Here is a 16718-nt window from a genome sequence, read left to right as displayed (position 1 = left end):
GTACGGCAGCCATGGCCAGAATCCACTACCAGCTTCTCCACAGCCTGAAAGCAGGTGAAGAGCAGGCAGTGGTTCCTGGAAGGCTCCTGGCTGCAGTTGCCATCCGCTCAACAGCAGCATAAGCAGGTGGCGCCCATAAATTGAATGCACCTCCGGCCCCCATACTGCCAATCACCTGTGTGGTGACAAAGAAGTAGGGAGAACGGGGAAACAGGGGGACCCCAGCCATGGGCACCACCTGCTCAGCAGCAGGGCAAGCAGGCAGTGCCTACAGCTGTTACTCAAAGCCTGCTCTGCCCACTGCTCACCCCCTCCTGAGCAGGCAGCAGTGTCCGGTCTCCCATTTAAGAGAGTCTTCCAGTTAACGCATCTTTTACTGTATTAGTTTTAGCTGAATTTACCAGGGGAGCTTCTCCCTAGACAAGCGAGATCTGATCAGTTATTTTACTTATGACTTGACATCCAAACTAAACCACTATTAGATTATCTTGTTTCACCTGCATGGGCTGCCAGTTAGTGTCTAGGTCTCTGAAAGCTCTGAAGAGCTATGAACCAGGATCTCTTAAGGACTGTCAATTCCTTTGTGCATCTACCTTTACACCAAGAGCATCTTCAAATGTCCTTTTTTAATGTGTGTGCTCACTGGTACCATGATAGGACCCCCAGTCTTTTGGCCACCTATCAAGGACTTCAGGGCAGGATACAAATTTGTTAAGTAAAAAAAACCCCTTTGTTTTCTTAAGTCTTTACCACCATTCCAATGTTCTAGGCTTGCAAAATGTCATGTCTCCTAAGCACCACTTCCTCCCACATGCATGTCTGCTCACCCAATCTGCATACATGCTTTACTGAGCCACCTTGTACCCTTCCCTTAAGCTCCTAGTTAGGTTATGAAGGAATGTGAAACTCACAGACTATTCCTGGTGGTAGAAGCTGTGGAAGGTAGACTCCTACTGACTCCTTTCCACCCCTCCCCTCCTTGTAAAGCTTATGCAGGATCTCTAAGATTTTTTTAAAATCCCCTAATATACTGCCTAATTATAAATTTTCAGTGTTATCCGTCTACAATTGCTCTAAATATTTTCTGAACCTAAGAAGCAAAAACCCTGAGTGACTGTTGCAAAGCAGGACAGATAGCCTGAAGAGGAATCGGCATTGGTCTGTGAAAGGCTTAGAGGACGGTGGCCGCCTTTTGAGAGGAGTCCCATTATCAGATTCATGTGGGATCTACAAGGAGAACATCTTGTAGATAACACAGAGACATGCTTGACATCAAACTCCTAGGAGGTCTCAGTTCTATTTATAGTCTGGAAGGAACATAAGTGAGGACAAGCCTAAGATCCAATGGAACTGTAAAAGGCTGAGATTCAGCTCCTTAAAACATGGCTGCATAGCCCTCTGCTACATACTATAGCTTGCAAGGTACTGGGTGATCTACATGTTTTTGCATTCCCAGTCTGGCAGCAGATCCAAGTTTGAGTTCCTTGTGCTGCGCCCCCACCCCACCCCCCACCCCAGTGGGCTTCATTGGCCTTGATGGAACACAAATTATGCAGGCCTACCTAGAAAAACCTAGACACCACAAATTGAAACATTTTTCATTCCTTCTCTAACCAATAATTTCCAAGTGTCTAGGGTTGACAAAACATTATTGTGAAGCTACACCTTAAATTATTACAAAACTTAGTTTATTGGGAGGTTTCATTCCAGCCTCTCTATTCTCCAGGATTACAACACATTCCATACAATCCTATGGGCAGTTACTCCAGTCTAGACTCACTGATTTCATTGGCCTTTGACTGGAGCAATTCTGCATAGGATCGCACGATTTGACCGACATTTTGCCAAACATCTTTCTCATTGAAGCTCATCCATCGTCTTTTTACAGAGCTGTCGCAGCAAGTTTCCTCAGACACTCTTTTACGAACAATTCCATCTCAAGCGTGTCCCAAAGCCTGAATCAAGTACTTTGGGGCTCTTGAGTGTTTTTTTGCCACTCTCTGCCCAAGCTGAACCAAACAGTTGGTCGTCGATCAGAGGAAGAGCTGCCACGGGATGGCAGTATGCCAAGGGGCACTGTTTTTATCCACGGGAGAACCATGGTTGACTTACAGTGCCATATGCTTCTCAGGAGCCTGCTTGTGTGCTAGGTAGAGGAAGAGGATGCTGGAGAGAGCACTGACAAGAAATATAACATCAAACCAGCGGTGGTAGAAGTTAAACTGCAGTTCCCCTAGAACTTCTGTAATTATAGTGCGATACTCTAGAGGCATGCTCATCCGAATCAGAAGTACCGATGATACAAAATACATTCCCTGCAGAAAAGATAGAGAAACATCAGAAATCCAGCAGCTACAGCTAAGCAAAAACAAGAAGCAGTTTTCATACCAGCTAAAACACTCACCATGATCTGAGCCAGTAACAGAACTATGACATTGGAGGACTTGCTGCTGGAGATAGCATAGAAAAACTGCAGGGGAAGACAACCACCAAATATATATATATATGTATAAAAATGTGATCAACACTCCCACAGAGGATTAAACAAATATGCACCTGAGGATTTTTAATGATGTTCACAGGACTAAAACAGTAAGATATCCCTTTGATAGCCATCATTCGCAGCAGGACACTCACACAACATGCTGCCATTGTGCCCAAGAACAGCAGAATTCTTGTAAACAGGAGCAATGGATTTGAAAAAGCTCCTACATTTTTCTAAACTGGCAGTAGAGTCAGAGTGATTTGTGACAGATGACTCTTTTCTCCCAGTTCCTGATGATCTCCCATAATGCAATCCACATTCACCTGGGATCACAGCCAAGTTTTATATTTTTGAAGGCTGATAACAGGTTTTGATTTGTTGGATGGCAGCCCTGACTGTCCTCATGCACGCATTTGCGGGGGCAAGCACAAGGGGACTAAGAAGGTGCTGAGGCTCATTGCTAGCATACATGCTTTGTATGCAAGACGTCCCTGGTTCACTCCTTGGCATCTCCAGCTAAAGGGCCTCAGGAAGCAGGAGCTGGGAAAGACCTTTCTCTGTCTCTACTGCTGGAAGGCTATGGCTGGTTGGGCTTGTTTGACTTTCCTTTCAGATTCCTTTGTTCATATCTATCACATGAGTATGCAACCTGGCATAGTTGTGACTGCTGCATGTAGGACAGCCTATTTTTGTGCACCACCCATACAATACAATGTGCATTTGAACATACCATCGGTATGATCAGATTAGTTTCTGCCCTACGTTAAGCAATCCCAAACGTTGCCTAGCAAACATGACGGAAGCAATGCTCCATCACGTTCCATCTATATTTGTACCATCATCGGAATGTAACTGGGAAGTCCAAAAGCACCTTTAGGGCACAGTCCGTCATACTGCTAAGAGGTGAGATTTGAAAACAGAAGATCTTACTCAACTGTTCTAGTATCAAAGCATAAAATTCCAAGTCCATTTCCAATAGAAGAAATGGATACCATGTTGTTATATGTTTCTTACTGTAATGATCTATATAACTTCTTAGTGTCTAAGGTGATGCAATAACCACTTCTTTGCAGTGAGCTATTAGTCATATACACCAGTGCTAAACATAAAAGTACATCATAAGGTAGCATGGGTGCCACATCACTGTTAGAAGGTTTCTAGCAGATGGCTTTTAAATGGTCCAACTATGCGTCTAAATTATGATAGGAAAACTAGTAAGAAATGGTTATTTGAATTTCTGCCAGAAGAATGTCCCCTAAATCAGACTTTACTATTACCTACTACAAATACTTCTCAACTAAGCAGACCAAGGGAATACCTTAATAGTAGAACTACAAGTTACAAAAAACATGAGGCCACTGCCGAACAGTATCCTTGCTTCGCATTCTCTCCCCGCTTTCTTTAATATGTAAATTTATCTTTCTTTGTGCCCTGGTGTCACTACGGTGAACATTTTCCTGGTAGTCAATGTATTCAGCCATGGCTAAAAGAAACATTCAGCGTAATGACAACTATACTTTATGGAAAGCAAGGAGAAATGGAATGAGATTCAAATCAAATCAAATGTATTTATTACGGTCCATGACCAGCAAACGGCACGAGATTGTGGTTTTCCATGGCAGACTTGTGTATTTTTGTAACCTGTAGATTGATCTAAAATTCTTACCTGACAGCAGTGGTCTACCTAATTCACACACCACATCTTCCCAGCCACAGCTATTTAAAGGACCATGCCCCAGCTTACCTTTGTGAGTGTTATCAATAAACCCCTGATTGAGGTGACTATAATTATTCCCACAAGGATAAAGGAAATATGCTGGGACCAGAATTTTACCTGCAATAATACAATTAGGAAACAGTCAAGATTCTAAAGACATTTATCGCAACATCAGCAGATAATATGAATTTGATAAGCTCTCTCAATTTACATTATGTTTCTATATGCACAATATCTCCTACAAGAATAGTTTCAGATATTTTCTGTATTCCTACAGATCTTGCTAGCAGTGCAAATTCAGATTGGTGTTTTTACTGAGACCAAAATCTACAAGAAATTTGTGTGCTTTCTTAATGAACATAGGAACTACTGCCATCTTCTGGAGTAGAAGAAAAATAGAACCCAATTCTTTTTTTCTTTTTTTAAAGAGCACCTATTGACCTGGATGGCCCAGGCTAGCCTGATCTCGTCAGATCTCAGAAGCTAAGCAGGGTCAGCCCTGGTTAGTATTTGGATGGGAGACCACCAAGGAATACCAGGGTTGCTGTGCAGAGGGAGGCACTGGCAAACCACTTCTGTTAGTCTCTTGCCATGAAAACCCCAAAAGGGGTTGCCGTAAGTCAGCTGCGACTTGAAGGCACTTTACACACACATTGACATAGTAATGTTAGGAATGACTTTCCTAATGGTAAAGAATAACAAGTTGTGTACAGATTTCCAGTAAGGACAAAGCAATAGATGAATACTTATGAAAAATAGGATTCTGATGTGTATATATGTTAACATATAGAAACAATTTTAGATACTTTAAATTTTTTCACATTATGAAATGATATCCAACTGGTCCTACAGAAGTTGGGAATGTATAAATGAGAGATAGATTTACAGATGGCAAGACAAAGGTAACATTCCTGCACACAAAACCATTCAAGAAGAATTATTATTTAATTAAACATCATTATTTACTAGCAGGGAGAAGAAAATAAGAGATTCTGACACCAGATTCTTAGAAGGGCTTTGAATATAGCTACTTTTCCTGGGAATAACAGGAACTGCCTCTGGACCAATGGTGGGCAGCAGCAGATAAAGTTCTGCAATGTATTTCTAACAGCCTATTATTTATGCATGCAAAAGTAGACCTTTGATTTTCTCTTTTGCTACTCAGTCACCTCTTAAGATTTCAGTCCAAGCATGCACATGTCCAGAGCTGCAACTGCTTAATTATTGATACATTATTAATGTTAGAAGCATGCCTATTATCTTAGGTGCTGTGGAACACTGGCAGAATAATGCTGCTGCAGTCGTCTTGTTTGGGGGTTTCCTAGAGGCACCTGGTTGGCCACTGGGTGAACAGACTGCTGGACTTGATGGGCCTTGGTCTGATCCAGCAGGGCTTTTCTTATGTTCTATAGTGATACCATCAGGTTATTTCACATTAACCTGATGGTATCACTACAGAACATTATTAATATGGCAAAACCTGAAGAATGATTTTCCAAGAGCTCAAGACTTTGCACATACCCTGTGATATTTTATTTTTTTTGGTCATTTTTCCTTTTCAGCCGGACATGATATCAAAACCTGCATTTGGAGATTCCTCTCAGCAGTCAAAGTGCAGCTTGCACCTCCCACCAAAAGGCTACACTAGTAAGGGGAGTATATTATACAGCTAAAGGGGCATTTCCCATCAGATTTTGAAATACAATTTATTAGACCTTTAAGCTATCCCTATCCAGGTGTTAAAGTATTTGACTTAGTTTGCCACAACACCAAACAATAGTTTGGTGCTATGTAAATGAGCCACTCCCTTCTTTCCTCCCTTTTATCTCCCGCAACTCCCTTCTCTTTCTGGTTTGCTGTAAATCAGTTTGTCATTACATCTGGACTGGCAAACTATGGTTTGCGTTTGCCTGGCAAACAAGAACTGAAAGCTATTATCATGGCTTTTGATTTGGGTTTACGGGGAAAGCACAAGCTGTAGTTTACTACTTCAGATATAAATTACAAATTATGGTTTGCTTAAAACTGGGAAGGAGGAAAGAGAAAGCTCAACGTTGGCCTGGGCTCGATTACATAATGCAGACCCATGGTTTGGCTTTGCATCTAAGCCAAGCCAGTATCAAATTCTGAACACAAAAAGGAAAAAGAAATATTACTGAAAGGTTAAAATTGAAAACAGGTCTCACATCAAACTGAATTCCCAAATAATTTACAGTGATCTCAATTCCTCTTGTGACGGGATCAGTTTTCCCAACTCGGTCAAATACAATATTGATTGTTGCCTGAAGGGGAAAGAGAAATATACTCAATAGCCCTACTGAAAAATAGTTTCACCAGAACTGACACAGGATAAATACAGTATATAGTCTTTCACAGTAAATTGTCTGGCCTGGCAGAGCTTATAAAACATAAACTATATCACAAAAGGCATGGAAAGCAACGCTGCTGCTCAGCAATCAAACTTTTGCCAGACTTGTCTCCAAAATAAAAATCAGCATGTCAATAGGACTGTTACATACCATAAAAATTTTCCAAACACAATAGATGGAGAAAAAATAGCCCAGGAAGTTAAAATACTTCCCTTGGAATGTCTTGGAGTATTCTATTCTTTCCTGCAATGAAGGAAAGGATCGGGTTAATGAGGCATTCAGGTTCACGGTTTTCAACTAAGAATTTTCCCATCATTAAATAAAACAATTTGCACCTCGTAAAGACCTTGCAAAACAGACGAAACATGTTGGTTCTTTCATAGGGTTGCCAGCTCTAAGTTGGGAAATGCCTGGAGATTTTGGGGCGGAGCCTGAGGAGGGCAGGGGTTGGGGAGGGACTCCAATGCCATAGAGTCATGGCCAAAGCGGCCATTTTCTCCAGTTGAACTGATCTCTATCAGCTGGAGATCAGTTGTCATAGCAGGAGATCTGCAGCTAGTACCTGGAGGTTGGCAACCCTACTCTTTTACATATACGAAACCGGAGAGCCTGCAAACAGCAATGTAACCAGAAAACAACCCTTTCCCAATAGAAAATTCTGTTTACACAAAGAGTTGTTCATGATCCCACACAAGGTATGAACTGGGGAAGGCTAATTTACCGTCTACATTTTAAGAAACACTGCCTTTTTACAATCACTGAAAAGGTAGAGTTTCGCTAGTCCTCTTGTACACTTTTCTGGGAAGTAAGCCCCAGTGAATAATATGGGACATACTTCTGAGTAGACCTTCTTAGGCTTGCTCTCTTATTTCCTTGACAGTTTCTAAATTTCTTCTTTCTCCACACCCAGCCATCACTTCTACCCACCCATCGGACATCCTTTAACAACAGTCCCTTCAATCTGCACCTTGGTAGCATGTAAGTCAGCCGTTTCCAGGAAAAGCTGCCGACTCAGCTCCTCCAGAGCATCTACTTCTTGCTGGATAAGTGTCAGATCTGACAAACAAAGAATGTCAAGGACAAATACATAAACAGTAACAGCTAAAAATGGCACATCTCCAGCTTCCTTTCATTGCCTATCCCATAAGAGACATATAATGAACCTTTTTTAAAAAAAACCTCTACACTAGCTGATGACAATACAAAAATAAGACTGTTTCTAAAATTATCTCACTTTGCAATAGCAAATAATTTATATTGCAATCACTATAGGGTTCAGCAAACCCCAGCACATTGCCAGCGGCAGCACATCAGACCATTTAGCTTGACATGTTCTTTGCCCTATACTCCAAGGCAAAAATTCTTAGGCACAATCTTGGCCAAGTTAGATCACTGTACAGGGAAGGAGAAAGTTCTATTTCTCCTTGCAGACACGGAGACAGCTGTCTCATATAAAGTAGCCCTCTTTGCTCTAGCGACCAAGAAAATTCAGGCTAGGCTGACCCAAAGTATTATAAGCGATCAGAACTGAACTGCAGACCCCATCTATAAGTGGTGACATGGTAAGAAGCAAGATTCTCTAGTCACAAAAGTGAGCTCTATTCAGGCAAGCACTAAAGACTTCGATTTCAAGTTATGCACAGTTGTGGTTTTCGTTACATTGTGTATGTGTAAAGTGCCTTCAAGTTGCAGCTGACTTATGGCGATCCCTTTTGGGGTTTTCATGACAAGAGACTAACAGAAAGGTGGTTTGCCAGTGCCTTCCTCTGCACAGCAACCCTGGTATTCCTTGGTGGTCTCCCATCCAAATGATAACCAGGGCTGACCCTGCTTAGCTTCTGAGATCTGACGAGATCAGGCTAGCCTGGGCCATCCAGGTCAGGGCTCATTACATTTTAGATAACTCTAAATGTTTTATGTTCAATACTTCCATAAGTTGCAGCGGTCTAGAGAAACCTTTTTTTCCCTTTTTCTTTCTTGAGTTTTAATTTGGTACTAAAATGTAAATGTCATCAAAGATTGTCATATGAACTTATAGCATTTTTAGCCTAACTTTTGTAACAGCCTTGGGCCACATGCAATAAACTTGAACCTGAACCATTTAGCTTTGCACCTGGGGCCAGATCTCTGTCCAAGAGCTAGTTTTTAAATGCCAACTTTCTCTACCTTTTAAGGAGATTCAAACTGGCTTACAATTGCCTTTCCTTCCTCTCCGCACAACAGGTAGGCAAAGTTGAGAGAGGTAGGTGGGGTTGAGAGAGTTCAGAGAGAACTGTGACTAGCCCGAGGTCACCTAGCAGGCTGCACGTGTAGGAGTGGGGAAAACAAACCCAGTTCACCAGATTAGAGTCTGCCGCTCAGGTGGAGGTGTGGGGAATCAAACCCGGTTCACCAGATTAGGGTCCGTTGCTCCTAACCACTACAGCATGCTGGCTCTCAAGGCACCAGCAGCACTGCAGGAGAAGGCCACATGCATGGCTTATGCCCATCATTGCCTCTTAAACCCACACAGCCACCGACGAGTCCAAGGCGAATCCCAGACCAAACATGCCTGACCAAGTACAACCCCTCACCTCCCACTGTGAAGGCTGAGGTTTTAAATGCCCCATAAACAGAGAAAGTGTGCTAATGCTGCGTTAGCTCCCATCAGGCCAAGACACAGAGTTTAATACACCTTACAGACCCCTCCCAAACGTTCTTTCACTCGAGCCTCCACTGCAACTCTTCCTGCTGAATGTAGCCTGAAATAAAGGATACTTTCACTGCCTGGGGAAGAGGTGGTAACACTTTTTATCATGCCCCAGAAACCAGTGGGCTTGTTGTGCTCCTCCCCTCTCTGGAACATGTTTCTGTGAACCATGGCTATCCTGGTTGGGAAAAAAGACAAGTTCCTTTTAAAAAGGAAGGAGAGATATAAACTAGAGCCAAAACAAAATTTAACACATATTGCATTCCATGCCATTTGGGGATTGTCTGTTGGCTGCCACAATTAAGAAACTGTTAAAAAACAGTATATGTTTTTTGTAACTATCTCAACACTAAGTTCTCTTCCCCCCACCCCCAATCTGCTTTTTCTCACCATGGAAGAAAGAAAATATACAGGTTTTTTTGCTGATTCTTCCTTGCAGACATGATCAGCATTGCTCATATAGCAACTAATTCTGCCCAAAAAATTCAAACTCAGGGTGGAGCACATGAAACAGGGGCTTCCTGGAGTCTACCGTAAACTGTTTCCTTTCATGTGGCAAGCTCAGTACAGGACTAAAACGTTTGGAATAGGGAAAATTATTTCTGGTCTCATATTTAAAGTAAAAACCAAGAGAGAGAAAAACTTAATGTTGTAAAGTTTTTTTTTAAAAAAACACCTTTTCCCTCTAGATTGCTAAGTAACATTAATATTCCTTTAATAAAACATTACTTTGCTAGCTGCTCTAATTTTACTGGGCCCTAAACGCATCCTAGCAAGCTAACTTCTTCAATCTAATCCAACAGTTCTGCAACCATTTCAGCCCTTTCGGAAAGTATCCGATGCTCTAAACAAAACCAGAGAATTTGTCCATCAGCATGCCATTGTGTAATGATGCAGAAATATGCCTCAATGTGCTTCTCTCACCTTTTCTTCTTGCTGATGATCATATCCATGGTCTGGAGGAGACGACGCTCCAGAGCTAGAATATCTGCATCTGTCACATTCCTGCAACACAGAGAAAGAGAGAGAGGTTAAATGTGTATGTGTTTGGACCAACTGGTATGGCTCTGTCTTCTAGTGCAGTAATGGCCAACTTGCATCCTACATGCCAAATCCAGCCCCCGCCCCAGTACTGTGGCGCCTGACCCATCCTCTCTAATTGCACTAGAGCCTGGTAAGAAACAAATGCTACACAGTGATAACAGGAAGCCAATATCAAACTAGAATCAACATAACTGAGACAGATGGGACAGGGAATCATAGAAGGAGTACTATCTACTCCAAAGTGCATTTCAGGGGGATTTAACCTGAACGACGAGGAAAGGGAATATAGTGGGGTATATCCTACTTAGCACAAACAGACCAATGTTTGTATAAGTGACCTTTCTTCCGGCCCCTCATGCCCCCGCTACAGTCATTGTCCTCTCAGGAACAGCACAAGGCTGAAGTTACAGTCTGCAGTTGAATCAGCTAAAATCAACCCTTCTCTTTTCCACGGGCAGAAGTGTTTTCAGTCTGTAGAAACCATGGTCAAGATCCACCCCCAGATTTTCTTCTCCAAAGATGGAAAATACAAACAACGAAAAACCTTATTCAGTCCATTTACCTGAGAAAGTAAGACATGTAAGTATATGGGCAATTGACGGCACCAAATCCAGACAGCAGAGCCATGAGGGTCACCCCAATTACTCCCACCCGACTGATGAGCTGCTCTATAGACAGAATTCCTGATGTAAAAGAAAAAAGCAACAGATTAATTTCAACACTGTGTTCTTTTTAAACTCCCACTTTAATTTTAGTCATTTAACAATTACAGGTATTGTTCAACTGATGCAGGTGTTCCTCCCTTTGATACTTTATTATACCATCCCATAATCTCTGCAATGAATAAAGGAATATAAGACAGGAATGCTCAATATGTCCATGCCAACTACTTACACTCAACAGTAAGCAGAAAAAGCACTAGTAGCCAATGATACAGTTGCGTATCCTTGCACTGGCCATTGCTAGCTCTGTTTTGGTACAGACTTGCCATCCTTGCAAACAAGTTTATGATGACCAGCAATACAACTTCAAAGCGCTCATAAAAAAGTTTAACAATATACACAAGTACCATGTAGAGGGCAGAATCTCTGATGGGTAACTGACCTATTATTCACTTACAGTTCTTATGAAGGGAACTCTTATCTCTTCCAATTTCTTCCCACAGCAACATTACACACACAGAGTATGTCTTCCACATTGCATACTCCATGCAGTAGCTTGTTTCAGAGAGTTAGCGATCACCAGACAATGAGAGACAAACACTGCCTTATCAGGAAAAGAAAAATAAATGCATCCGAAACTCACCATGTTTTGGACTGAGGATAGGAAATGGGTCTCCCAGTTTCCAGAAGAAATACATGAATGTTAACCAAACAACACAGGCAAAAAGCAGTCTGTGTCTGTGTACTATTAAAAACAAAAAGAGAAAAGAAAACCAAGGACATTAAGAGTGCAATCCTAAGGGGGGGGACAAATTGGCTTAGGAGCTGATATGACCTCGCGCCGGCATAAGTGCCCATTTATCCCGTGATAATGGGCACTTATGCCCATTCCCCCACCAGCACAGCCTCCGGTAGCATCACAGGAGGCATTCCTGGGGCAGTTCTAGGGGCGGAGCTGCCATTAGGCAGCTTCCTAACCCCTTTCAGGCTGGGAACCCCTTTGCCCTTATGCCACCTTTTTAGGTGGAACATTATGGAGCAGTTCCACGGGGCTCATAAGTAAGGGCAGCATTCTGGTTTCGGTGGAGGAGCTGGATCCTGCTGTAGAGGTGGCGCAGTTGCGCAGCCTCCGGCTGCTGCCTAACCACCCCCCACCCCAAGGAATGGGCTGTAAGTATACCATCTTGGCTTGAATGGTGAACTAAGAACCTACTGCAATATTTTTTTTGTCAAGATAGCTTTGTGCCTCACTTACACAATCGAATGTTGCTCACAACAAAGTAGCCAATGTAAAAGGGCACCATGAACACTAGCACAAGCAGAATCACACACAGGTTCAATTTCCAGTGAAAATACCGGGAGCTGAAAACAACAGAAAGATTGCCCAACATCAGTTCAAAATCAAAGTGTATTCTACTTATTTAACACACCACACTCTCTTTTCTCAGGTAGTACTGCCTACACAAAATCAGCCTGAGTTATCATATAATGTAATTAAACCAATACCAAGAGTACCACATAACCAATAATGTGCTCAGAATCCCTCTTTCCAACCGTTCTATGCAAAGTCATCAGTAACTAATACTTCAGAATGTGCATTTGACCTCTTCACATATTAGAAATTCCAACAATCTAGTTAGGCCTCAGACCAGACAGATGATTATAAGAGCAAATCTAAGCATGTCTTACTCAGCACTAAGCACCACTGAATTCATTGTTGCTTACTCCTAAGGAAGTGCTCTTAGGGCTGCAGCCTACATTTATCTCCACCACTGCAAATGCAGACGCTGGTACATTTTTCTTGCTGTTCAAAGATATTGTTCTAAAACAAATAATGAGAGCATCAGTGAGGTTTTCTTCAACTCACTCCATGAGTAGGGAATTTATTAATAGATAATGTCATTCCATGGAATTAATAGCTTATTATAAAGGAAAAATTGGGGTCTGTCATGAACTGGTATTATGTAAGTAAAGTTACCAAAAATTGGTATTAGTCCCTAAATTCATGTATCAGCCTGATATTTACAATTTGGAAAAAGATCTGGAAAGCCTGATAGTTTTACACTAGACAAATAATACGTTCCTCAGTACTGTCAATATCTTTTTTAATTATCAACATTATATTTGCTACAATTCTCTTGATATCTTAGTTACAGTTTGGAGTGCTGTACAGTATATCAGCATGCATTTGTGAGAACATTTCATAAAAAGTGCCCTGAAACTATTTTTATATGCCCCCTTACTGCAACTAAATAACAAGCACTGCCCTTACTTACAACTAGACTGGAAAGACAAAATACAGCCAGACCAATAGATGATTCCACTGTATCATGAGCAGTTACACTTACCTGCTGTTTAGGACGCCTAGAATCTCAAAAATGATGAGTTCAAACATAGTGCAAGAAAAAGCAAATGTGACAGAGAAGACGACCTGCACAACATACTGTCGCACCTGTAAAGAAGCAGAGAGAGAAAAGCACTTCCATAAGCACAGTATTCAACATCCAAAAGGCAAGAGTAAATTAGCATTAATTTAAACATATAATGTTGTTTCCATCAAAATATACAAATCTTGGTCAAATGCAGTCTGCATTAATTGTATTTATTTATTTGATTTATTTATAGTTCACCTTTCTCACTGAGTTTATCAGTGCTCAGAAGCAACAAACAGTAAAGAATCTTAAAGCCCAATCCTATGTGTGCTTGCATATGGGTGAATTCCACTACATTCAATGTAGTCTTATACCTTCAATGTAGTCTTATACCCAAGCACCCATGCCTAGTAATGCAGTCTTAAGGAGTTGTGTTATCAATTCATTTTACACAACTCCAATCAACATCCTCTATATTGGACTTTAATGAAGTTATAGCTGGGATACAGTGGGCTGATCCTCACCTCATAGTCTTTAAAAAGCCGGCGCATGAAGAATAGCCATCCAAATCCAAAGAACAGCACCTGTAGGTGAAGAGAGTGGCAGATAATATCATTTCTTATTTATTTAAAGAATTGCAACATAGCTTGAGGAACTCTGAAGTTTCACAACTCTTCAGCAATAATATTCTTGTACAATCAAGATAAGATAGCAGATACAGGTGTGTTTTTTTAAAAAAATCTTTGCAGCATAAAGGTAGACATGACTCATCCTAGAATAAGTCTTCAGTATTGTGGAAAGGCTTTCTCCACCAAAAAATACAAAGCCATGCCAGAAAATATACTGCAGCAAGGCTACATTTCCTTCTTACTTATTAAAATATTTATATCCTGCCTTTCCCTATCACTCAGGACGGCCTGTTGTGCATGTGCCACTAAGTTGCAGCCAACTTATGGCAACCCTGTAGGGTTTTCAAGGCAAGAGATGTTCAGAAATGGTTTGCCATTACCTCCCTCTGCATGGGCTGAGAGAGTTCTGAGAGAACTGACTGGCCCAAGGTCACTCAGCAGGCTTCACGTGGAGAAGAGGGGAATAGAACCTGGTTCTCCAGATTAGAGTCTGCTGCACTTAACTATTATACCATGCCGACTCTCTCAGGGTGGCTTACAAACTCATATTTAAAATATAAATAACCCCCCCGCCAAAAGATGAGAATATCAACCACAATACACTCCCCGTACAGTTCTCCTTGACCTACAGACCTATGTAAGAAGGAACAGCAAGGTGTTCATCAGTGCAGCATCTTCTGGACATTTAGGGTGGATTTATTTAAACAAGACAATTTTTTAAAAAGTGAAGCCATTATATTTCCTGTTATGTATGCTTTTAGTTACAAAATGTAAGTTTAATGCTTTAAGGCCATAATGCCACTTTGACAACCCTTGCCTAGTTAAGATTTACATATGAAGTACACACTCATTTCAGCATCCCTTGTGAAGACAGCTTGTCTTTCCCCCTCCTACAATTAATAAACAAGGAAAACTGAACTATGAGGTTGTGGTTGGGACTACTATCCCATTTCTCCAAAGGGAGCGCTTGATATGTTATGTAAGGGAGAGAAGCCATGGTGCATCTGGAATGCCCCTGGGCCTGATTTACATATCACACATGAGAATGAGGTGGTAAAACAAACTGCAACATTTCAGAATCCAGGTAGAGGATAGCATTTTGGAATGCTCCCTAGACGTTTAAAAACTCCTTGCAAAACCTGGCACAAGGAAGGATAGGGCCCCAGCTTTCTGTCCCACTGTGCTAGCTTTCTATTGATGCAGTATTTTCTACTTTGTGTGTGTGTGTGTGTGTGTTAAGTGCCGTCAAGTCGCTTCTGACTCACGGCGACCCTACGAATGAAAGTCCTCCAAAATGTCCTATCTTTGACAGCCTTGCTCAGGTCTTGCAAAACTGAGGGCTGTGGCTTCCTTTATTGAGACCATCCATCTCTCTTCCTATATTGAGCCAATTTATCTCTTGTTGGGTCTTCCTCTTTTCCTGCTGCCCTCAACTTTTCTTAGCACGACGGTCTTTCCCAGCGTCTCATCTTCTCATGATGTGACCAAAACACGATCGCTTCAGTTGAGTCATTTTAGCTTCTAGGGTCAGTTCCGGCTTGATTTGATCTATAACCCACCAATTTGGGTTTTTTTTTTTTTTTGGCAGTCCCCCGTTATCCATAACACTCTCCTCCAACATTGCATTTCAAAGGAGTCTACTTTCAGAAACCACAATATTCAATAACCAGTGGAAGAACATTTCAACCATCCAGGACATTCTGTTGCAGATTTAAGAGTAGCAGATCTCATACAAAGGAATTTCAAAGGGAGATTGGAAAGAGAAACTGCTGAATTACAGTTGATATTCAGACTAAAGTCAATGCATTGACCTGGGCTGAATAAAGACCTTGCATTCATGGCTCATGACCAATGCTGATTTCTCCACACCCATCTCTCCCCTGGACATCACAGACTTTTCTGCAGACCACACCTAATCCCATCACGCCTGCTATTCACATTGACATACGGTTAACATTGACATACTAATGCTTGTCCGAATTCACTCTCCTCTACTTAAAGACAGATGGATTCACATTCTAGCTGTATCTGTGGCTCACGAAAGCTCATACCCCGCCAGAAAATATTTTTGTTAGTCTTTAAGGTGCTACTGGACTCTTGCCCTTTCTTTAAGGTGCTACTGGACTCTTGCCCTTTTCTCCTACTGAAAATATTTTCTGCCAGCAAATATTCTTGCTAGTCTTTAAGGTGCTACTGGACTCTGGCCCTTTTCTCCTACTAAAAATATTTTCTGGCAGGGTCTATTTTGGTTAGTCTTTAAGGTGCTACTGGACTCTTGCCCTTTTCTACTACTGCAGACAGACTAGCACGGCTACCCACTGTGAATTACTTTCTTCCTGTTCCACTCCCGTATAAGCGCAGAGGGATCTAGCCCTGTTCGCCCGTTGCAGCAAAACAAAACGGCAGCCCAGCGGCACCTTAAGGGAAGTTTATGGGCACATAAAAGTTTTGTGACACGGAACTCCCTTTCTCACGCCCACGCACCCGGACTCCTGTTTTGTTCCCCCCATGCGGCAGGTGCAAATTGACACCTCCGCAGGTAGCAAGAACGACCAGCCCCGCCCTCTTTCCCTCTCTCTATGACGTAACAAGAACGGCCAGCCCCGCCCTCTTTCCCTCGGCCTCGCGCTCTATGACGTAGGAAAGGGAGCAACGGCCATCATTCGCCGCGCGTGCAGAGGGAGGGGGCGGAGCCTCCTTACCTGAGAGACCACCATGATGCTGGAGTCGATCAAGAAGCTCATGGCGCAC

The 16718-nt window shown here is 42.0% G+C and overlaps 1 protein-coding gene across 2 annotated transcripts; it reads right to left on the bottom strand.

Moving 5' to 3' along the window:
* Positions 1-2080: 2080 nt before the first annotated feature.
* GPR89B (G protein-coupled receptor 89B) lies at positions 2081-16718 on the bottom strand. Of its 2 annotated transcripts, XM_056858332.1 has the most exons (14): positions 16670-16718; positions 13863-13922; positions 13315-13418; positions 12222-12328; positions 11610-11711; positions 10867-10987; positions 10185-10265; positions 9329-9438; positions 7539-7627; positions 6722-6814; positions 6389-6484; positions 4230-4319; positions 2405-2470; positions 2081-2315 (listed from the first exon to the last, which is right to left on the bottom strand). In XM_056858332.1, exons 1-14 carry the CDS (start codon positions 16709-16711, stop codon positions 2109-2111), a joined length of 1368 nt encoding a protein of 455 aa, XP_056714310.1. In that variant the 5' UTR covers positions 16712-16718; the 3' UTR covers positions 2081-2108. The 2 variants fall into 2 exon arrangements, with proteins under 2 accessions (XP_056714310.1, XP_056714311.1); XM_056858333.1 differs by lacking the exons at positions 13315-13418; positions 16670-16718.

This window comes from Euleptes europaea, chromosome 12, assembly GCF_029931775.1.
Source record: "Euleptes europaea isolate rEulEur1 chromosome 12, rEulEur1.hap1, whole genome shotgun sequence".
Lineage (NCBI taxonomy): Eukaryota > Metazoa > Chordata > Lepidosauria > Squamata > Sphaerodactylidae > Euleptes > Euleptes europaea.
This window is presented reverse-complemented; position numbering and strand designations above follow the sequence as displayed.